The following is a 24,773-nucleotide window of genomic DNA, read 5'->3' on the forward strand; positions in this document are numbered from 1 at the left end:
TACCACTGAGCCACTTTCCCAGCCCCTGTTTATTATCTTTATAAGTACAACACATCTTAATCAATGTCACCCCTTTCATGATTCTCCTGCATCTTTCCGAAGCCCACCTATTCCCTCAATTTTCCTAGTTCCATTTTACATATATGTACTGAATATTATTACTGTATTTCCCATCCTTTTCTTCACCGAATGATATTTTTAAATAAATATTTCTTCCCATATAGTTTTTCCTAACATAGCACTAACATCAATTCACCCTTTTAGAAACACTTCAAATAAATAGAACACAAAGAATCTATTCATAAAGATACAGAGCAATAAAGGGACCAAGGGCAATAGGGAATCAGAAAAATATCCAATAATTCGTTATGGTAATTATCAACACAGAGAAATGACTTGATCACTGTCCCATTTTGGAAGGAAACTTTAAATAGCAATGGCACTGAGAAAATAACAGATGGCTATTCAAAGGAAATCAGCTATTAACACTCAGATGTTAATCATTAAAAATATCTCTATGGTTTATTACATACATGGAAAGAAAAATTAAGTACATAAACCAAAAAATAAACATTAGCAATCATCCCTGAACTTAGAATCTATAAAATTAATATTATTTACAATATAAGACACATTCATATATGAATAACAAAAGCTAGTAACAATATCAACCTCATCATAAAAAAGTGTAAAGTGAAAACTTAAAATTTAGGTTATCTCAAGACAGCTTTTCTTTTTATTTAATAAAATAAATTTATAATCTTAGTATGCATGTTTCAAAACTCTTTTTATAAATATTCAGTCATTTATACTGAAAATTTTATAAAAACAATTCACTTACTATAGGTCAATGGTTAATTTAATCCACAAACATTCTAACAAATTTAGAAGAAAAACTATAGTGCTTCAAGTTATATCTGTTATGTTTAATGGTACAGTACTATTTAATTCACTAAAATTTTCAAAAAAAATAGAATTTACCAATATCAGAAAACATCTCAGTCAAACCCCTTTCAAGTCACTAAAGGAGTCAGTAACATTTAAAATTTGTAAAATTGGCTTAGTTGCTGGTGGCCCATGCCTATAATCCTAGTTACTCTGAAGGCTGAGATCTGAAGTTGGTGGGCCAGCCTGGGCAGAAAAGTTGGTGAGACTCTTATTTTAACCAGCAAAAACCTAGGTGCTAAGTTGTGTCTCAAGTAGTAGAGTACCAGCTTTGAGCCAAAAAGCCAAGTGAAAATGTAAGGCCATGAGTTCAAACTCCATTACACACACACACACACACACACACACACACACACACACACACACACACACACACACACACACACACACACACACACACACACACACACACACACACACACACACACACACACACTCATAACCATTCATTTCTATTTATAACAGACACAGAGAAAAAAGAATATTCAATCTCTACTTTCAACATAATTATTTTCCTTCATTTTTACTTTCTTCCAATGACTACATAAAAGTATGAGACATCAATTCCAAAGATCTTATGTAAATGAGGAAGAAAAATATATTGGTTCTTATTTATAAACAGAGAATATACACTAAAATTTTCTAATGACATTTAAGAAAATTAAGATTTTAATGACAGTGAAATACTTTCTAAAATTATAGTGAATGACACACAAATAAAACATGAATTTAAAAAATCATTCAGTTATGTTATAACCATACTTCCTTCAATTATATTCAATACCTAGCTTTCTGAAGCTCTTAATATCAATTATCCATAAATAATGTCAAATGAAATCTTCTTTACTTTATTTAAAATATTCTCCTATATGATACCTACTGTAGTAAAACCATACTGAGTTATTACACAAACTTGTTACCATTTTATTAAAGAAGTTTACTTGATTTAAAAATAACCATATTTCTTAGATTAAATAATGTGAACCAATCAACACGAGCCTAGAAAAATAAAATTTATAGTAAGTTTCTGTAGCTTATATACTTGACAAACTGGTGACAAACTGGTTTCAAGAGAAAGTTAAGTTGACTAGAAAAGAAACAAGCAATAAAAGTTTAACATACAAAGGCAAAGACAAATCATAAGGCACATTTCTGAGCATAAATTTCCCCATTTTATCTCTAGATTATCTTCTCACCATTATCCTAATCCTAGATTTCCCATACCCACTTTTCTCCCATCTTCTTTCCATTCTATTCTTCATTCATCATTGTTTATATATCATATACATATAAATATAAACAAGAGTTTTACAATAATACCTCCTCTTTACTTCCAGAGCTAATAATAAATATATTCTCTCAGAATTTGCATACCTAAATTCTTTATTCCCTCTCGGTTGACTATTTTGTCTTTTTCCTTCCTCTCGGTTCTCCAGATGCACTCCAATATACATCTCCAATGTGTCAAAGTGCTTCTGCACAGACTTTCTCTATAATGTAACATTCTACAATATAATTTTCTTCTTAAAGCAGCTAGTTTTAATATAAACCAATAATCCCCAAAATCACTATTAATATTTAGTATTTCTGATTAATATCTTTTTTATACATAAATATTTATAAAGTTTACAAAGTTGAAATCATATGGTAAGTAGTACTTTGTGTGATTTTCATTCTAATAGATCTTCTGTATCTTTAATCTTGTTTGAATGGCTACAAAAATGTCTCTTTAAGGTATTAGTAAGCTTTTTGTGATAGAGCAAATTAACACTACTTTAGGTCTTACAAAATACAACCCTTTACCATAGCCAATTTACTCTCACATTATAGTACAAAAGCAGTTATGGATAATTACAAACAAATGAACATGATGGTCCTGTAAAATTGTATTTACAAAATAACAGGCAGTATACTGTATATTCAACAGCAAAATGGCAAGCCACCTAATTTAAAAGTAGAAAAAGATTTGAATAACCTTGCTTATGTAACTGTAACCCCTTTGTACAGTATTTTCACAATAAAAAAACTTAATTTAAAAAAAGAAAAAGATTTGAATAGATACCCAAAGACAAAGAACTGCCTAATAAGCATATGAAAAGATATGATTAGCTACCATAAAAATGAAAATCAAAATCATGATGAACTACTACTTCACTCTCACTAGGCTGGTTATAGTCAAAAGACAGCCAAAAACAAGTATTGACAGGATATGAAAACACTGAACCCTCATACATTACTGGTGGGAATGTAACAAAAATAGTCACCTTGAAAGAGTGGGCATTTTCCTAAAACAACACTTATATGACACAGACATCACATTTCTAGGTATATACTGTAGAGAAATGAAAATAAATACGTAATAACCTTCTCCTGGTCTGTTTTATAGATTTGAAACTATTAAGTCATTTCTTTTTTCTTTTTCTTTTTGTTTGTGCCAGACCTGGGCTTGAACTCAAGGCATGGGTGCTGTCCCTGGGCTTCTCTTGCTCAAGGTTAGCACTTTACAACTTGAGCCACAGCTCCACTCCTGTTTTTTGTTTTGTTTTGTTTTGTTTTTGAGCTAAGCGTCTCATGGACTTTCCTGCCAGGGCTGGCTTTTAACCTTGATACTCAGATCTCAGCCTCCTGAGGAGCTAGATTACAGGCATGAGCCCTACTCTTTCACTTTCTTATAAATATTTAAGTGGTTTCTAATAATATTTGCTCTATTTCTGAGTAATGACAGTTTTGATCTAAGTTTTTAAATGCCAAAGAATACAAAAAAGAAAGAAAAAGTATGAAACTCAATTGTTGCAACTGTCTACTCTCTGGGTCATTTCTTAAACATAAGTTAAGTAATATACTATTTCTTTTCACTATTTCCATAGCAATAGTAAGAAAGAGAGTAAAACTTTTAAGATACCCACTCTCATTTCTGAAACAGTAATATGAACACTATCATGACCAGAGAATCCTGGAAGCTACATATCACTATCTCCTTCCTACAGGAAAAACTCATTAGAAAGAAATACGTAAGAACACCAGGATGTCAGAATATGTCTTTCTGCTAATTTGGAGTTATGGCAACAGAGGTGAAAGGACTTCTTAATCATATTTCACTTTCAGGAACAAAACAAGGTTTCTTACTCATCTGAATGTCTTTATGGTTTCTACAACATTATCCTATCCTCTTTCTTAGAATTCTGCTCACACTATTTATTCCTCTTTCCTAACAGCCCTTCTCCACCTTAACACTTTTTTTTTGTTAGTTTTTTGTTAGTACTGGGGTTTGAACTAAGGGCCTAATTAGTGATCTTGCTTTGCTTTTTTCACTCCAAGCCAGAGGTCTACCACTTGACACATACCACTACCTTCAGGCTTTCTGAGGTTTGAGGATTTTTCTCTCATCTAGCTTTGAGCAATACTCAGATTTCAGCATCCTGAGTAGTAAAGGTGTGAGCCACTCACACTCAAATTAAAACCTACTCTTAGGTTGTAGCCTCAGCCCAAATGAAGTCTTCATTTCCTTTATTCTACTTTAGCTATACATAACAAATGGTTTTGATACAATTTAAGTAATTGCCTTATTTCTCTACCTTTCACTCTCTTTAATATTGTTTTCCTTGTTTGCTCTGTACTCATCACTAAAACCTGAGACAAGGTCAAAAACAGTAATGACAAAAATAATTATTGAATAGTTGCAAAGTACCAAATAACTGAAGTGCAGAAAGCCAAGATATGGCTGTTAGTTTATGAATATGTTACAAAATGTTTTACCCACATCATCTCATTTGTCCTTCAAATACTCTACATTTGCTACAAGTACTTATATTACTATTTTACTGATGTTAAGAACTTTTATAGTGAGGGGGCTGGGAAGGTGGCTCAGTGGTAGAGCGCTTGCCTTGCATGCATGAGACCCTGGGTTCGATTCCTCAGCACCACATAAGCAAAAAGAAAAAAGCCGGAAGTGGCGCTGTGGCTCAAGTGGTAGAGTACTAGCCTTGAGCTGAAGAGCTGAGGGACAGCGCCCAGGCTCAGAGTTCAGGCCCCATGACCAGGCCCATAAAACAAACAAACAAAAAAAGAACTTTTATAATGAGAAGGGGAAATAAAGGAGGAGGCAACAATGCTTGGTAAGACTCATTACCTTCCCCATGTAATTATAACCCCTCTGTACAGTATTTTCACAATAAAAAAAAGAACTTTTATAGTAGTGTACCTGTCACTTAATAGTAGAAACAGAATTATAATAAGCATCTTCTGACATCTAGTGTATGGTTGGTTTACAGATTTATATATCTTCTTTAAAAGGGGGAATAAAAATGCATCTATTATTGAGGATTCACCTATTAAAACAGCCATAGCTTAATTCACACTCAAGGTCCAGAGAAACTCAAGGGTATCTAAGGAGTTTCCATCCCCAAACTGAGTTTGGAATAACAAATATTAAAGCTATTCTAAAATGTGTCATAATAAAGTACTCTAACATGTGAAATCATTTAGTCCTACCTGATTAGTAGATATGGGTTAGTAACTCTGAACTCAAAGAATTTGTGTTTTACCCATTGCAGGTCACAGAGCTTAATAAGTAATAAAGTTCAAATCTAGGAAACTCAAGTTATGTCTATTTCTTCCCCAAATTTTTCACTCAACATTTCTCTGTTTTATGCCAAGATTTTGTAACTTTTTTAAGGTTGATGAATTGGTTCTAAATACGTTACGGTTCACAGAGGCATTTGAAAAGTCAAGTATAAGCCAGATGTGGTAGTACACACTGGTAATCCCAGAATTTAAGGGGCTAAGATAGGAAGATTCAAGAGTTCAAAGTCAGCCTAGGATACATAATGAGATCTGTCTCAAAAACAACACAAAAATCCAATCTACAGAAGGACTCAACAGAAAAATAAAAGTTACTTTGGTATATATTTTCAGATTTGTGGGATCCTGGTTGAGATACGTGCTAACATATTCTTGCTGTTATATGCTCCACAGTGTATAGCAGATAATACAGAACAAAGATAAACATAGCACTTTGGTGACTGTAAACAGACCTAATTCCTGAACGTTGGTATAGGAAACAGTCATGGAGTTTTTGGTAAGATGTATATTTTTGTAGTATTCAAAAAAGCCAATATGGGAAACCATGGGACTTCTATTTCTTTGGGTCTGGCTTACTTCATTACTATTATTTTTTCCAAGTCTCTCCATTTCCTAACAACTGGGTCAGTGTCATTCTTTCTGATGGAAGTATAGAATTCCATTGTGTGTGTACACATACATACACACACACACACACACACACACACACACACACACACACACACACACGACAAAATGCTGAAACAAGGACACAGGATGACCCATTGCAACAATGATACAAGATATTATGTTGGAAATGAACTTTACAACTTGGGGGGGGGGTGGAGTGGGGGAGGTAAGAGAGAGATGGGATAGTAGGAGAAAAACAAAGGAAGAGATAACAATGCTCCACAAGAAATGTATTCATTACCTTACTGATAACCCTCTGTACAGCGTCTTTAAAAAATACATTTTTTAAAAAAGCCAACTTATAGTTGGGCATCTGTGGCTTATGTTTGTAATCCTAGCTACTCAGTAAACTGAGATCTGAGGATTAGAGTTCAAAGCAAGCCTGTGCAGGAAAAAACTGACACTCTTATCTCCACTTATAAGCCAGAAGTAGAATTGTGACTCAAGTGGTAGAATGCTAGCCTTGAGCAGAAAAGGCAAAGGGAAGGCACTCAGGCTCTGTGTTCAAGCCCAGTACTGGCATACACATGCACGCATGTGCACGTGTGATTGTGCGCACACGCACACACCCATGAGCATGCACACGCACACACGCGCGCGCACACACACACACACACACACACACAGAGCCAACTTAGGAAAGTTGTTCACAGAGAAGGCATCTATAACAAATGAATCTTGCTGTATGCTAAGGGCTTTACTTGATATAATTTTTTAGCCTCAAAGGAACCGCTAAATCAGCATCAGTGTTTTTTTTAAGTTTGCCAAAACTTAAAGCCAATGGCCAACCAAAAATATAAATTCAAATCAGTCTGAAGATGGAAGGCACGAGGCTCCAGTGGCTCACACCTGTAATCCTAGCTACTCAGGAGACTGACATCTGAGGATGGAGATTCAAAGCCGGCCCTGGCAGGAAAGTCCTTGAGACTCTTAACTCCAATAAAAGCACCAGAAAACCAGAAGGGGTGCTATTGCTCAAGTAGTAGAGTGAGATAGCCTTGAGCTGAAGAGCTGAGGTAAATAGCACCCGGGCCCTGAGTTCAAGACCCACAGCCAAAAAAAAAAAAAAATGATGGCAGGCACAAGGGTTTTCCAGTGATTAAACAAGTACTACTTTTCTTTCTCTCTTTCTTTTTTGTGGTACTACTAATGGGACTTGAACTCAGGGCCTCACACCATCACTAGGTACTCTCACTCAGCACTGTACCACCTGAGAAGCCACACACTTTCAGTTTTGTTTTGTTTTGATGATTAATTGGAGTTGACTTTCTAGGCTTTGGCTGGCCAGGCTGGCCTCAAATTTCAATCCTCAGATTATCAGTCTCCTAAATAGCTAGGATTTTAGGTGTGAGCCACCAGTACCTGGCTTCTGATATTACATTTAATATTTGATAGTACAGAATATTTTTAAAAAATAGATATGGAATGAGAGAAGGAAAAGAGATGAGTGGATCAAAGGAAATCATTTCAATGGGAAAACTGAAAGGCAAGAAACAGATGAATAACCTAGATCTGAACGTATCTGATAGACAATCAGAGAAGGAACATCAGACTCTTAACTAGAATTCATTGGAAAACACTAAACTGTTAACTTTTTTGGACCTTTGATACCTAATCTATATAATTATGAGTTTTGGATGATATGGTAACTTAAATTTAAATTAAAACTCTGCCTGCCCAATCTCTACAACATTCTCATATTCCTATTTGCACTTCAGTCCTCAGAGCAGAAACATATGAATAGTCACTGCTGTACCCTCAACACCTTGGACAGAAATGGCTCAAAATACCAGGTAAGTTTTACTTGATACAGTTAAAAATTAAGCTTATCAAATGTAAAGATGCTCTTATATCTGAAATAAACTTATGTGATCCAAAGCCAGAGCGGGCAGTCCGTGAGACTCTAATCAAGTAACCACCAGAAAACCAGAAGTGGCACTGTAGCTCAAGTGGTAGAGTACTAGTCTTGAGCTGAATAGCTGAGGGGCAGCGCCCAGAGTTCAAGCCCCATGACCAACAACAACAACAACAAAAGTAACTTCAGGATCATTCCCTTTCATATAACAATTCCAGTTAAAAGGTTATCAAAAATAAAAATGAAAGTCAGCATTAAATTCAAAGTGAGTATCTACCTTTAGAAATCAAATCCATTTTACTAGGATAATGAACCATAAGTAAACAGTCCATTTTTAAAGTCAGCATTCTAGTATAGCTAACAAGAAAATGCAGTTCTCTTCTAAAATAAAATAAATGAATAAACTGAATATTCTCCATTGCCTATGCTCTATGCTCTCCTCCATCTGAGAGGAGTTGTACCATGTATGTGCCAATGTTAACACAACACTATTCTAAAATTGCAGTTATGAAGAGTAGTTATACCACCACTAATTTTCTTTCATAGTACAGAAAATAGGAGGATATACACAGTAAGTGGAATAAAGGACTTGAAAATTACCTTTTTAGACCACATTTTCAAACAAAAACAAAAACAAAACAACACACAGAGAGCAGAGCTTAAGTATTCTATAAAATCCTCATGTTTAATAATCTGGAAACTAACCCACTATAATAGTATATTGTTCTACTTACCTTTTAATTAATAGCCCCATGTCATTTAAAAGTTCTTTTCCCTATCAGAACATATCAATTTTTCTGCATAAAAACAATGTAGTGATCTTACCTAGTAGCAAACTGAATAAGGGCATTTTGAAGAGTCTGTCTAATTTCAAGAAGAAAAGATTCATCATCACTTAGTGTATAATACCAATACTGGACATAATCCCTCAAGGAAAACTGGATAACCTATAACAAAATATATTGAGGGAACAAATTCAACATTTTAGAATTCTTAAAATAACAACAGAAAGTTAAAAATAAAGATGATTATCTGTCAATATGTACATCTTAAATCCCTACCATTACTATAAAACTACCATCATTTAAAAACTCTTTTAAAGTTTTAAAATTACTCTGATATTCCAATTTATTTACTGCCCAAACACTTTATAAAATATTATCTATAGACAAACTCCACCCAAATTCAGGTAAGGATAGTTTGCAGGAGAAAAAATTCAGTGGTATAAATCTAAATCGATTTGATGAAATAAGAGCCAAAACAATGTAGATAGACACCAATTCTCAAAACAATGTCTAATAATAATATTGGAATTCACATATAGCCAATAGGATTATTAGTTCATAAGCGGCAAATACAAATCAATGTACATACATCTTTTACAAATAAGATAAATTAAATGTGCATTTGTTTTAAAATAAATGTTAAGATTTTAAAGTACAAAATATTTATAATGCTCATATAATCAAAATGATGAAGAAAATGTGGGAGGGGAAATGTTTTACCTAATTCTAACTTTGAGCATATTTTAATCAAACCATTTAAATTTGTGTTTTTTCAAAGAATCATAAAATAGAAAAGTTTCTAAAACTGTTTCTAAAACCCACTGAGCTAATTTATCATCAAAAATTAATAGTTTGATGCTTATAATGCTAAAATTAAGCTGGCCACCAGTGGCTCATACCTGTAATCCTAACTACTCATGAGGCTGAGATCTAAGGATTGCTATTTGAAGCCAGCCCTGGCAGAAAAGTCCCTGTGAGACTCTTATCTCTAATTAACCACTCAAAAACTGGAAATGGTGCTATGGCTCAAGTGGTAGACAGCTAGTTTTGAACAGAAAGAGGCTCAGAGACAGTGCCTAGGCCCCTGAGTTGAAGCCCCACAACTGACCAAAAGAAAAAAAAGAGAGAGAAAGAAAAAGAAAGAAAATTATTAAAAAAAATTTCAATTGTCAGCCAAACAATTTTCAAATATAGATTTACCCAAAGACTTTCATAGTAAGTAATTACCTTATAACAGATGCTAAATAAGACAGAATCTTCAGGTACAAAATTCATGTGTAGCATTATCATAAAATTTCAGCATATTATTTAAACCAAATGTATTTTAGTATTCTCCAAAGAAATACAGTATACCCTAGCAAACAATATATCGATTCAAATACCACACACTGAAACTTACTTGCTGGAGAGGTTCATCAATTATATTGGCACCCGTTAATCTTCTATCAATCTTAATAGTCCTAGCTTCCCGTTTCATTTCTTCTAAGCACTTAAAAGAAATCATAGTATTTTATTCAGTAGTTTCTTGATTTAAGATTTTTCCAGTTCACTTCAAGTTGAATTCTCATTGTAACATTGCCTTATAATACTCAAGATACTAATTTCTTGAGAATCTAGCATTTGCAAAACACTATCTACAAAAATTTAAATTGGCAAATATTATTTAGAATGTGGAAAAACTGCCATATTTCAATGAACTTAGAAATTACAGTGCTTTATTGAGACTCAAATCTCCTTCCTTCCTCTCACTTCTCAGTCTTAATCACTAGCACATTAGCTGCAAAATGAATAGATTTTTAAAAAAATGATTTTATTTAAGGACAATTTAAGCAACTACGGAAAATGTATTCCTTTTCCTTAGAAAGGTCAATAGAGGCATGAAGTAAAAAGTAGAGGGAGACTTTTTTTTTCTTTTGGTGCTAGTACTGGAGCTTGACCTTAGGGCTTAAAGCTCTTGCTTGGCTTTTTTGCTCTCAGCTGTCATTCTACCACCTAAGCCAGAGCTCCTCTACAGACTCTACTACATAAAAGAGTCTTATAAACTTCTGGGCTGCCTTCATACCCCAATCCTCAGATCTCAGTTTCCTGAGTTGCTAAGATTATAGGTATGAGCCACTAGTGCCAGGAAGTGGGAAATCCTTTAAAAATATAATTCCAGGCATATGTATATACAGTCATTCACTGCATCACATTTTAGTAACAATGGACCAAATTTACTGCAGTGGTCCTGTAAAGTTACAAAGGTCCTAAAAAATTCTGATTGCCTAGTTAATATTAGCTGAAGAAGAGGCAAGAAGAAAGAAAATTAACAAAGAAGGGGGAAGGGGGCTCAAGAAAATTTAAAGATTGGGCAGAAGCTTTTCCTGACCTCAATTGAGTACGTCTTTAAAATTCTGAAAACATGGACCCCAACACTGAAAAACTTCCAACATAAGCAAATCTATGGTGAAAAAAAGAAACCAAACAAACCACCATGAACTTTTTTCTGAAAACAGCTGCACTGCCTCAGCCCCAGGAAAGTTTTTCAAGAGGGATGCCAGAAGACTGCGTCATCACAGGGACAGTGGCTTCTCCTGAAGGCCTTCCAGCAAGATAGGGTATAGAAGGGGAAGTCCCTGAGTAAGCCAAGGATAGTGTGTGTGAGTGTGTGTGTGTGTGTGTGTGTCTGTGTCACACATGTGCATGTATGTCCATGTATGTGTGTGTTTTTCGGCTGGCACTGGTGTGTTTTAAACTGTTCTTTCAAAAGGCTCGAAATTTATTTTAGTTTGTAACGTAAGCTAGCTGTCAGTGGCTCTGCTACCTTCTCAAGAAACTTAGATCTGAGGATCATAGTTCCAAGCTAACAGACAAATGTTCTTATCTCCAATTAACAAGCAAAGCTGGAACTGGAGCTGTGGCTCAAGTGGTATAGTGCAAGCCACAAATGAAATAAGCCAAGCAAGAACATGAGACTCAGTTTAAGCCCCAGTATTAGCACAAAAATAAGTTATTAATTTATTTTTTTAAAAACATGCTTATATAGAAAAAGTTACAGTAACCTAAAATTTACTTATTGAATAAATATGTACATTTTTACAAATTTAGTATAACCTAAGTGCTTAGTGTTGATTACAGTGACATACTATCTAGGTTTGCTGCCTAAGAGCAATAGCGTAGACCACATAAGATCTTAAGTAGATAAACTAGAAGAGAATGAAATGCTTCAAAAAAAGCAAAGGTCAAGTCGATATGTCGAAAAATGAACTTTACAACCTTGGGGGGGGGGGGTAGCGGGGAGGATTGGGTGGCAGTGCGGGGGGAGGATGGGAAGGGATGGGAAGGGGAAACAAAGGAGGAGGCTACAATGCTTGATAAGAAATGTACTCATTATCTTGCCCATGTAATTGTAACCCCTCTGTACAGTATTTTTACAATAAAAAAAATAATTGCTCTACTTGAAATAAAGAAAGGCATTTTTTCCTTTAAAAAAAAAAAAAGCAAAGGTCTAATTCCTCAGAAAAGACTACTAAACAATACTCAAAGAATATATATTAACGAAAGTTCTAATGCAAAAGGTTGGGTTTTTTTGTTTGGTTGGGGTTTTTTTTTTGTCGGTCATGGGGCTTGAACTCTGGGCTTGGGCACTGTCCCTCAGCTCTTCAGCTCAAGGTGAACGCTCTACCACTTGAGCCACAGTGCCACTTCCAGTTTTTTAGTGGTTTATTGGAGATAAGAGTCTCATGGACTTTCCTTGCCTGGGCTGGCTTTGAACCGCGATCCTCAGATCTCAGCCTCCTCAGTAGTTAGGATTACAGGCGTGAGCCACTGGCGCCCGGCTAAGGTTGTTTTTTTAAGTCTCAAATTACAAAGAAGTTACAAGTATGAAATCCAGTTATACCATTGGAAGGTATTAATCTGAGGGAAATCAAATCAGTATACAAAAAAGACAACTAACCATGCTTATTGCAGCACTGTGCACAAGAGCCAAGATATGAAATCAGCATAGATTCTAACCAGAAAAATGAATTTTAAAAATAACACATGCATAAAAATTGAAGTATTAGTCAAACAAAGAAAGAACTTGAGTCATTTGTAGACAAATGGATGGAACTGAAAGACTTATACTCAACTAAGGAAAATAAGTATCATATTATATGTTACTCTCCTGTAGAGAAAAAACAAAACAAAAAATTCAGAAAGTAGAAGAGGAACTGTTAGGGCAAAGGAAAGGAAGATGAGAAAAGGGAAAGTAAAAAAGCAAAGGGTAGGTTGTATATGATCAAAGCAAGATATATACATATATTTGCATATATGTCACAGTGAAACCAATAAACATATATATTGATATACATTAACAATAATGCTAAAAAATTCAGTAAACATTATCCATATGAAAGTTACTAGGAGTAAAATTATTTAATTATAGCAATATAATACAGCATTTTGACATTCCATGTTAAAACATTAAGAAAACATTTAAATTAAGCTACCTTTTTCTCAAATTTGCATTACCACATTTTTACATAACACTGAGAATGATTACAGGTTAATTTTTAATTATTTGTAGTGATAGGGTTTAACTATGGTACTTCCATAGATATATACAGCACATAACATTTGAATATATTTACTTCCTCTACCATATTTCAATTCCTCTATTCTCAGCTCCCTTAAAATGTTTTTTCTAAGTATGACCAGATAATCACCCATAAATTCCTAGTGAGCATTAATCAACAGGAAAATCTGCCAAGCCATAACTGATGATCACATTTATAATCATTGTAGAGAAATTAACTTTGAGGTTTGCCATTCCCTTACACTATTTACCTTAGGAACCCCAGTTGATGTAGGAGGAAGAAATGAGTGTTCACACTGCTCTAGGTATTTTTCTGAATTTGTTTTCCCAAACAGAAGAGTAACCACTAAGCCCCTAGATGGGGGGAAAAAAAAGAATAATTATAGATACAAAAATATCTACTATGAAATATCTTTTTCAGATCTTACAACTTTTTTATTACAAATTCAGTTTGGAAATTTGGCAAACAAGAAATAGATCTTGTTATATCCTCAAGTTTAAAACAAACTATTGCAACTTAAAAATAAGAAAGAAGAAAATATCACTAAAGGACCTAATTCTATAGTTCTGTTAAGTAAGGTGAAGCATTAATATTAACATAACTTGATCCAAGCTGTTACTGGGTCTGAAACAAGACTAAAATTATGAAACTAAGTATAAATTTATCTCAAAATATCATCTTTAAAACAAAGGAACTAGGTAAAATAATCACTGGTTTAGATATAGTAAATACTGAATAAACCATATTGCTATTTCTCATTCTACTTTTTGTCAATTAAACAAAGCCTTAGAAATACACAAAAGAATATGGACTTTTAATTTTATGATTTCACAGTAATTTTACAGTGTTTCTAAAATAGAAGGAACTAGGAAACAGTGAAAAACTAAATAAATAGTGAAAAACTCTTTTTTTTTTTTTGGGGGGGGGGGGGGGCGGTGGTGGTCTGGTCATGGGGCCTGAACTCTGGGCCTGGGCGCTGTCCCTCAGCTCTTCAGCTCAAGGCTAGCGCTCTATCACTTGAGCCACAGCACCACTTCCAGCTTTTTTCTTTTTGCTTATGTGGTGCTGAGGAATCGAACCCAGGGCCTCATGCATGCAAGGCAAGCTCTCTACCTCTGAGCCACCTTTCCAGTCCCGTGACAAACTCTTAAGTAGTAGTTTCAGGCTGCTTTTTGTTACTACCTGCCACTCTACTAATCTTCAAGTACAAGTTTACACCAATTCTGGTATGTTTCAATTTTTGTTTTGGTGTGTATGTCCTGGTACCTGAGCTTTAAAATGGGACCACACAGTCTCACTAAGCTCTTTTAGCTCACAGCTGGTGCTCTACCACTTGAGCCATACCCCCAGCTCTAATTCTTTTAAAAGGTTTAAAACAGAATTATAGGTAAACTTAAAAATGATCTGTGTCATACATTATAATGCAAAAACAATGTTATAACTATTACTCAGGATCACCAGTGAATTTAAACTATGTCATATCTAATACTTCTATATTCAAGTAAGTTGGTCTTATATTTCAGCTTTACAATTTATAAAACTGAATATTAAGCATACTTACAAACACAATTTAGAATTTACATTGTCAGTCTTATATTCCTAAATATCCTCACAAAACATACTGAAAAAAATTAACTACTGCCTGTGATACAAAAAACAAAAATAGGAAAGCGGAAAAGTAATCTGAAGTTATAAAGAATCTAATAGCTCCTGCTCTGAGGTTTAAGAAAAATCATATGCTACAAATGCATATACAACCCTCAAAATGGTACAGAATGCCATAAAATAACCATAATATGGTATTGACAGGTATTTTTAATATCCAAAAGTTTCCATTATATTAAAAAATAAAAGCTTAGCTCTCCCTGTAAGAAAAATGTGTACATTTTAGATGGGTAAACAGCAGAACTTAACATTTTTCACCAAATAAAAAAAAGGAGTCTACAGAAAACTGTATTAATAATTCCTTTCACATCTGGCATTTTAAGAAAGACAACAAAACCTTTAATAACTTACTCAGTGAAGATCTAGGATGTGGCTCAAGTGGTAGAGCCCTTACTGAGAAAGCACAAGGCCCTGAATTCATTATCCCCCTCAAAAGGGAAGGGGACACTACATCAATCTGAAAATATACCCTAAGAAATTATTCTAAATTTATGAAATATGTCATCACTTGACTTTAAAAGGCTTATCTTTGTTCTTTTAATTCATAGCGCATTAAGCTGTACTAAATTACATTAAAGAAGGGACAATCATTCTTCATTAGAACCAAGTAAAAGAGGTTTGACACAGAAATTATGATAATCGTTGACCATAATAGAGTAGTCTATAAATGCTTAATCTTCCTGAAATGAATTTCAGAGATCTTCTAGTAGAAACAGAAATAGCTTCACCATGTTAGTAACATTCACTGAGATCAACATAGTCTAGATCTAAATTTATGTCTTAGCATGAACCTGAAATATTATATTGTATAATATGACTGTAAAGATGATCTCAACAGTTTTTAGAACACATACCACAAATTTCAATAACCAATTTAAATCTAAAATTATACCAAATTTTGTCAATAATCCAAGAGCTTTTAAAGTTATTCCCTGACAAATTAATAAATTCAGAAAAATATTAATAAAATATACTATATACATGAGATTAAAACAAACAGGCTGATTATCCTCTGTGTTTCAAATCACATAGAGTTTAAGAAAAATGATTTCTCTCTCTCAATTGTCCAATGACTCTTATCTTCATCTCTGAAATCTATTTCCCTGACAATGTCTTGGTAGTTTTAAATCCCAATTGGATTTAAAATTTTTCACTCTTAACAGGGATCAGTTCAATTAGTGAAATAAGAATAAACTTCCCCCTTTAATAGCAGTATTTCCTCAAGACAAACACCTTTGCAGTGAAATCAGCCTTGACTCTGAGTAGGAAAGGTAACCTGTGCCCTTAATGTGTAAGTGAGGAGAGTGTACTTTGAAGCCCACCTGGTTGCAGACCTGTACAGTCTTCAATCATTATCAATAAAGATAACTCTTAACTCCAACTTATTTGACTCCTAAGGCTGAAATAAACTTACTTATTTCAAAACAAAGTATCAGATTTAGACAAGTATTATGAAAATACTGGAATCTAACAAAAATAGTTTTTCTTTCTTTCTTTTTTTTTTTTTGGGGGGGGGGGTGTGTTGGTCAGTCGTGGGCTGAACTCTGGGCCTGGGAGCTGTCCCTCAGCTGTTCAGCTCAAGGCTAGCACTCTACCACTTAAGCCACAGTGCCACTTCTGGCTTTTTTCTGCTTATGTGGTGCTGAGAAATCGAACCCAGGGCCTCATGAATATGAGGCAAGCACTCTACCACTGAGCCAACTTCCCAGCCCAATACTGTTTTCTTTAGAATGATTTCTCATTAAATGGTATGTTCATATTACTGAATTACTGTAACTTCATTTACATTACTGAATGAACATAGGATTTTCAAATCCATATCCTGAAAGAAGTTGACAAATGCACTCAAAAGCCACTCTCCTTCCTTCAGTGTCTCATACAGTGTTGCTTAAAATTGTTTACTTATGCTATGTTCATTTCAGCTAAATTCTTTAAACCTACAGGCTCAAGCCATTCATCCTAACATTTAGGGGGTCTCAAAGATTTTTTCAAAAAGATCTCCTAAGTATACATTATTCAACTAATTATTTAAGAATAGAGTATATATTGAAAACAAAACACTTTCTGCTAAGCTACCTACAATTGTTAGAGTGTAAACAATAAGCATTTCATTTGTCTATGTATTTTCTTACAATTCTCCTCTAATGTCAAATGCCTTTCATAAGAAGCTGTAGGGTATGGCCAAAACCTCCTTTGTAAAAGTTTATTAACTTAAGGAAAAACATAAATATTGTAAAACAAATAAATGAAGAGGAAGCTCAAAATCATGTACTTATCTGTCTAGACCAAGGAGACAACATTCATTAGCAGCAATAATTAACATTATTATTTGACATTTAATCAATAGAACATCTTTTACAATGCAAAATTTGGTATAGTATCTCATATTAATTATTATCATAAAGAATAAAATTTTCACCTCTAAAAGGAAAATGTCAAAATGAATGTTTAAATCTTAAAAAGTGAAATTTAATTCTAAAGATGGCCACCTATATTTGATGCAAACACAGCTTGTAAAAACACCATTCAGAAATAAATCATATCCTTAGCTGTTATTTTGTTTAAAACAATGTAAACTACATGACTATAAAATTATTATTCAGTGTACTTACCCACCCACAAAGCAGAGGATATAAAATGCCAAATAAAATATTACGAAGGGTCCAAAGGTTATCAGAAAAAGGACAATGCCAAGGCTTCCCCATCCCCATATGGATAGACTGGCCTAGAATAAAACAAAACAAAAATAAATAATTCTTTATATGAATTAGAAACAAACCAAGAAAATTATTAGTTTAAAATTTTTCATTTTAAATATTTATAATTTTTCAGTAAGTATTAAAATATTTGCTTCTGTAAATGCACTCTTGAAAATAAAAAATACATAGAAATTTACAGAACATCATCAAAGGTTAAAATAAAATCTAGTGTAAGGCAAAAAAAAGGTATAGCAAGAAAGTTACATACATTACTAAGTGAAAAGCTAGCATGAAAAACAAAGTTTTTGTAGAGTATCTGTATATTTATATTTGTAAATACACCATGCAAAACATTGAACAGGTAGTCACACCTATTTAGAAATTTTAATTTTAAAATTAAGTCTCACAAACTATAACATCAAGAGACATTTTCTAAAAATTGAATTTCAAGGTAAAAAGTGTATAGATTTTTGTAATATTTTTCTTTTGTTCAAATGGTGTTCAGAAATAAAATTTTACTAGCAAAAGTTTCCACTTCCAATTTCCAAATTTTACCATAAGTTCAAAAGCAAAGTATTTCCAAAAAGTCTCCAACCTTTTTTCAAAATCATTTTATATAAAACTGCCCTGTTTTATCTAGTAAAAATACTCCTTTTCTTAAGGGCCAACTTGATTTTAGGAATTTTCAGTCAGTATGAATAAGTGAATGTATTCAATTCAGCAAATTTCTATCTACATCTATGTGCCCTGCACTGTGAGGTCCACAAAGAAAGTATTTGTCCCACTTCCACCATTAAGTAGCACAGAGAAGAATGTCTTATAGGAATGAAACAATTTGACACTGAACTAAAAGAAAATAATAGAAAGCATTATAAGATGCTAATCCAAAAAAATTAATGACCAAAAGACTATGAAACAGACAGTAACTGCTGTGGTTATGAAAGAAAGGAGAGTTTTATTCATTCATTCATTATTCACCAGTCTTTGACTGTGTCCTATGTGCTAAAGCACAATTCCAGGTTCTAAGGAAGAAACAAGGAACAGAAAGTACCTTTCATAATTCCACCTTCCATCTTCAACAAGAGGAGAAACATAAGCATACCCTCCTAAGTTCAAAGCATGGAAACACAAATATATAAACATATTAATTGTATGAGATGGGGGAAAGTATCATGGAGAAAAAAACTGTGGACTACTTTAAGCAGCTCTGAATCAAAAGGAATACATTAACAGAAATCCTGACAAATTATTTAGAAAGGATTTATTTAGAATAGCAAGTCTTCCTGTAACAAAGTAGTATTTTTCTATTTTATTCATACCTTGTTCTATGTCCTTCCCTGGTGTCTTTTTGTCTTTTACTTTTTCCCCTACTGCATGACATGACTTGTTCAAAGCTATTTTTTTTTTAATCTTTTCTCCTCATCCTGACCACTATTAATTTTTAACCAGAGCACAGAATGCTGGGCTTTCATGTTCTGCTATCTCAGTCAGTTGGGAATACTATTTTACCTACAGAAGTGGTCCCCTGTGACTTCCTTTTCAGAGCTGAAAGTAGGACATAGTGATTTAGAACAAAGCAGAGCAACCCAGTCCCTCCAAAAACACTTCTGCTGAACATACAATACTGGATGTATACTACAGTATTACCAAAGACTCAACTACAGGAAAAAAGATGCTTTTTTCTCAAGACCCACACAAAAGTATCCACTAATATCTCAAGAAAAGAGTACCTGTAAACTCCTCATAGAACTGAAAGCATTCATGACCCAGATAATTTATTCAACCTATCTTTTCCAATAAGATCTGGTCTAATGTTAGCACTATTATGTTTTCTGTACACAAATTTATGTTAGCTAATCTATTTTTCAAAACTAGACAACTTATTGCTCAGGAATATATTCATAGGTTTTAAAACCAAAACCAAGGAAATGTTTATATCTAAGGATAAAGAAGTATATAATGGGAGGAAAACCATCAATAGTTTCTCAAATTGCTTTTATTTACAGGTAATTGGTTTTAATTGTAAAAAATACTTTATATGCTCAAACATTTGAATTATATCTTTCACAATTAAAGAATTTTCAAAAAACAATCAAAAATAGTTGGTATGGAAAAAATTAACAAAGTAAATTAGCAAAGGGAGACCCTCAAATTGTCAAAAAAAAAAAAGTTATCTTTCTAGAACCTTACAGGTCTCCTACCATTTGAAAAAGACAGCAAAATTCTACACACATTCACATTCATACATATACATAGACAGACACACACACACACACACACACACACTCCTCTTCACTCAAACAAAATCTATGAATATCTACACTTTACCAGTGCTAATGATTTAGCAGTAATCAGGAATTACTACCACATTTTTTTTCAAAATCTTAATAAAATAAAAGGAAATTTTTGTTTTCCATCTTGTTGCTTTTGTTTGTTGTTGATGGGCTCCAACATGTTCTACCACTTAGATATAACCCATCTCTGTAGTACCTTTTAAATTCCAAAGACTAATAAAATTACACATTTCTTATCAAGCAAGACAAACACTTCGTTCATTTGCTTTGCTATTAATCTGCGTCACTGAAATTTCAGAATTGTGAAGTGTCAAAAAATGATTTCATGCTATTAATCATTCAATCAAACATCACTTAATGTTTTTTGAGTTCCAATTACTTCCTAAAATAATAATGCTAATGAAATTAAGCTAATTTTGTCCTACACACAGTCAAAAATCTTTCACAAATTCAGTGTATTACCTAAACATATGGCCTACAATGAAAGCAAAAAAAGTTATAATAGCTAGTTTTTAATATATTACCATTTTCTTTGCTAAAGAAAAATAATCAACACTGAAATACTTATGCTGTTTATGTAATCTAAGAAACCCTCAAGATCCTATTCTGTACTACTTACAAACTAAAGGTAAGTGTGTAGTTTGGGATTGTTTTGTTGTTGTTGTTTTGTTTTGTTTTTGTTTCCCATATTTGAGCTTGAAACCAGGACCCAGGTTTTCTCTCTTAAGCTTTTTCACTCAAGGCTACCATTCTACCATTTGAGCCACAATTCCACTTTTAGCTTTTTGCTGGTGGTTACTTATAGGTAAGACTCCAATGTCCATTTTCTTCCTAGAATTTCAAGCTAGCTTTCAACTGCAATCCTCAGATCTCAGCTTCTTGTGTAGCTAGGATTATATGTATGAACCACCAGTGTCTGGCAGTGAATAGTCTTAAAATGTACATTTTCATTCAGTATATCTGGAGCAGAGCCTGTGATTCATGTCTTACAAGCTGCCAAAATTATCTCAACCAAGGATAGTTGTTTATTTATAAGCCTTCCTAAATTAATCTCTATATCCATGAATGGTTATTCATAATTTCAATATATGAAAATCAAAATTGTACCAAGCATTCTATATACCACCTCATTTACTGCTATGAACAACTTACAAGGTAGTGGAGAAGATAGCAGAACATAAATGCTCAAAAGTGACGGAGTTATACTACTCAAGCTCAAATTTCTCCATTTTTTGTTTTTTTAGTAATGTAGTCACATATGTCTTTATTTCCTCTCCTAGATAATGTGGCTGTTATGAACTACAAATGAATCCATGGTCCAGTGGTCAATTTACCTTAGTCACCTTTATTATACCTACTTTAACTATACTAAAACTAAGGCACAGGGACATTTAAAAGCTTTATAAAGGTCACAAAGTTATTAAAAGTGCAATATAACCCTGAGCAAATCCTAGTTTCTTATATAAACCCTGAAATTTGTCAACCTGAATTTAAAATTAAGATTTTAAGAAAAATCATATATGAGTATCCTAAGTATTTTTCAGCTAAGTATTTTTGTTTGTATCTTCCAGTACTGAGGTTTGAATTCAAGGCCTCAAGTCCTTACTAGGGTTTTTTTCTGCTCTAGGCTGGTGTTCCACCACTTTAGCCACCTCTCCAGATGCAGTTTCTGGTGTTTAATGAAGGTAAGAGTCTTTTGGACTTGTCTGCCTAGTTAGCTTTAAACCTCAATTCTAGATCTCAGATTCCTCAGTAACTAAGATTATAAATGTGAGCTATAGGAAACTGGCTTCATCTAAGTATTAATGAGTTAAAATGCCTCCTAAGAAACCAGTCCAAAAACTATCATAATAAATCCTCAATTTGAAAATAAAGCATACATTTTTTATTAAGAAATCAATTCTGTATCCCCAAATGGAAAGAATTTCCATTTCAAAGCGTGTCAATTTACCATGCCCAGAAACATGCTCACAAAACTATGTCTAAGTATATTAGAATGTTGAAATGACAATGAAAAGAAACATATATGCCTCCTGACAATACAAAGTAAGTGGAAATGATCTACCTTATATTTTATGTCTATCAAGGCATACTGACAGTTATCTCATTTGATCCTTGGAAAGGCAGTAAAGTAGTGTGAACAGAACCAAAAGTTACAGGTTCCAGTTTGTCACCTCTTGCATAATTTTCCAAATTTCTGAGATGAAATCACCTCTCCAATCAGGTCCAGCTATAGCAGATTACTTAAGTAACCCTGCTCATAAATGAATAGCTAATTTAATTTTAGAGCCAGGTCTAGATTATCCTGGCCCATGTAAAAAGTAGGACCAAGTAAAAAGCAGTCATTTTAGATCAGAGATATATTAACATGATACACCTTAATACTTTATACGGCAAAGGGCAGACAAACAAGGCCAAGCAACTGAAGGTTGCTATGACTTTAATGTCAACTTGAGTCACAGAAATTATATAATATTCAACAACCCAATAGAGCTAAGGGCAGACATTACTAGCATGGTCTGTTTCCACCACCTTATTTCATCTACAAGTTAAAAGCGATTCTCTGACTGATTTCAACAGAATACTGAGATTTAGATCTAGGACTCAATTATCCTGACTTACTAGCCTCAAACCTCTTTCTATGTTCCCATAAAAGAAGAATAAAGATCCTCATCCACTCACCCATCATGTTTGCCCCCAGAAAGCTGAAGAGCTTCTCCTTCCCAACTGGGGTGACCACAACACTTAGGTTTTGTGTGTGTATGTGTGTATGTACACGCATATATATACACACACACACGCATACACACACACACACACACACACACACACACACACACACATATGTATCTTCTGTTCTTTAGTAACAAAATCATCTCACTTTTGGTTTAACTTTATCCATTTCCAACACTGAATTACATACATACAGGTAACTGACTTTCAAACTTTAGTTCACTATTTTTAATACAGTAGTAGTAAAAAGTCATGTACTCCCATATGGCGTTAGAAAGAGTCCTAGCATACAGTGACAAAGAAGATACAAGAAACCAATCTTAGCTAGGCACTGGTAGCTCATACCTATGAATCCTAGCTACTCAGAAAGGCTGCAATCTAAGGATCACAGTTGGAAGCCAGCCTAGGTAGAAAATCCACAAGAGTCTCATCTCCAATTAACTACCAAAAAGCTGGAAGCTGAATTGTGGCTTAGGTGGTAGAGCACAGACTAGCCTTAAGAGAAAAAATAAATAAGAGACAGTGCTTGGGCCTTGAGTTCAAGTCCCAGTCCCCCCCTCCCCCCCCCCCCGCTCCAACACACACAAACACAGAAAGGCAATCTTCTATGAATTCAATGTTTTTTTAAAAAAATTACTGATTCCATTGATTACAAAATACTTATACCATCTACAATAATATCAGGTCAGTAGGTATATTCATAATGTGTATCATTTATCCAATATACAAACTAGGTTACAAATGCCCTCCCTTGTCCCTAAACTCTTTTAACAAGGAATCACTGAACTAGAGACTAGAGGAAACCACAATATTAAAAACTTATATCCTATTTATTAAAGGCTTTCTCTGATGCTGGAAGAATAGTAAGCCTATTAAACTGTTAATGGAATAGAAGAAAATAACAATCCTTACAGACTTCCATCAAATACTCAATCACAAACTGCACTGTTACCATTTCCTAAATTCCTGATATAAGATCCATTATGTGAGCTAATAGATCCATTATACTAGAAAACACCAATTCTATTTATTTTGAACAAATTATTTTTTATCAGCGTATTAACTGATTGTTTTTCTTAAATATAATTACATACTAATGAAGCATGAATTAGCTATCACTCATCCAAGAAAGGTAAAGGAATTATGAATATGCACTTATTTTTTATTTTATTTTATTTTTTGGGGGTCCAGCCATGGGCCTGAACTCTGGGCCTGGGCACTGTCCCTCAGCTCTTCAGCTCAAGGCTAGCACTCTACCACTTGAGCCACAGCGCCACTTCCGGCTTTTTTTTCCTGCTTATGTGGTGCTGAGGAATCGAACCCAGGGCCTCATGCATGCAAGGCAAGCGCTCCACCACTGAGCCACCTTCCCAGCCCTGCACTCATTTTTTTATAAAGGTAAGGATATACCAAAACTCTTAAAAATGAAAACACAAAATTAAATAAAGAGAAAGAAGGAACTAGGATACAGGGTTCAGGGATAAGAACTACCCATCTCTAAAACTGCCTTTTTCTATAGCTTTGACTTTGTAACAGTGCAAACTATACATAGTAAAGAAAGAAAAAAGAAACCAATCTAACTATTTATTGAAAAAGTAGAATAATCACATACAAAGAGACTACTTCAAGTAATTTTATCACATAGTAATTTGACTGTGAATCCTCAGAATATACCATAAAAAGAAAAACCAAAATGTAACAGAAAAAATGAAGTATTTAGTATTTCAAAAAGAAATATCGACAGTTGCACTAAAATGAAATCAGGATTACTTGGCAGAATACTTATACACAAGTCCCGGGAAGGATATTTTTTGAAGATGAACCTAGAGCATTAGATACCAAATATCAAGAGAGGAGCTGAAGCCAGAAGCATGGGGCTAATGATGTGACCAGAAAGAACTGAAAAATGGATGGGAAAACTCACAAATTTAAGTGCAGGAGATCATAAAGATACTGATAAAATGTAATCCATTAAAAATTGCTCAAGA

The 24,773-nt window shown here is 33.8% G+C and overlaps 1 protein-coding gene across 6 annotated transcripts in view; it reads right to left on the bottom strand.

The window, feature by feature from the left end:
- The window catches only part of Snx13 (sorting nexin 13), a 122,583-nt gene that overhangs the window by 74,839 nt on the left and 22,971 nt on the right, over positions 1–24,773 (bottom strand). For 3 of the 6 annotated variants that reach the window (XM_042695792.1, XM_042695791.1, XM_042695794.1), the window contains exons 2-5: positions 17,672–17,784; positions 13,645–13,747; positions 10,235–10,324; positions 8,876–8,997 (exon numbers count right to left, since the gene is read on the bottom strand). In XM_042695792.1, coding sequence (XP_042551726.1) covers positions 8,876–8,997; positions 10,235–10,324; positions 13,645–13,747; positions 17,672–17,784 — 428 coding nt within the window. Of the gene's footprint in view, positions 1–8,875; positions 8,998–10,234; positions 10,325–13,644; positions 13,748–17,671; positions 17,785–24,773 lie in introns of those variants that run through there. The other 3 variants (XM_042695793.1, XM_042695796.1, XM_042695795.1) reach the window with 3 other exon arrangements.

Source organism: Dipodomys spectabilis, unplaced genomic scaffold, assembly GCF_019054845.1.
Source record: "Dipodomys spectabilis isolate Male_0828 unplaced genomic scaffold, ASM1905484v1 ptg000190l, whole genome shotgun sequence".
In the NCBI taxonomy this organism is placed as follows: Eukaryota; Metazoa; Chordata; class Mammalia; order Rodentia; family Heteromyidae; genus Dipodomys; species Dipodomys spectabilis.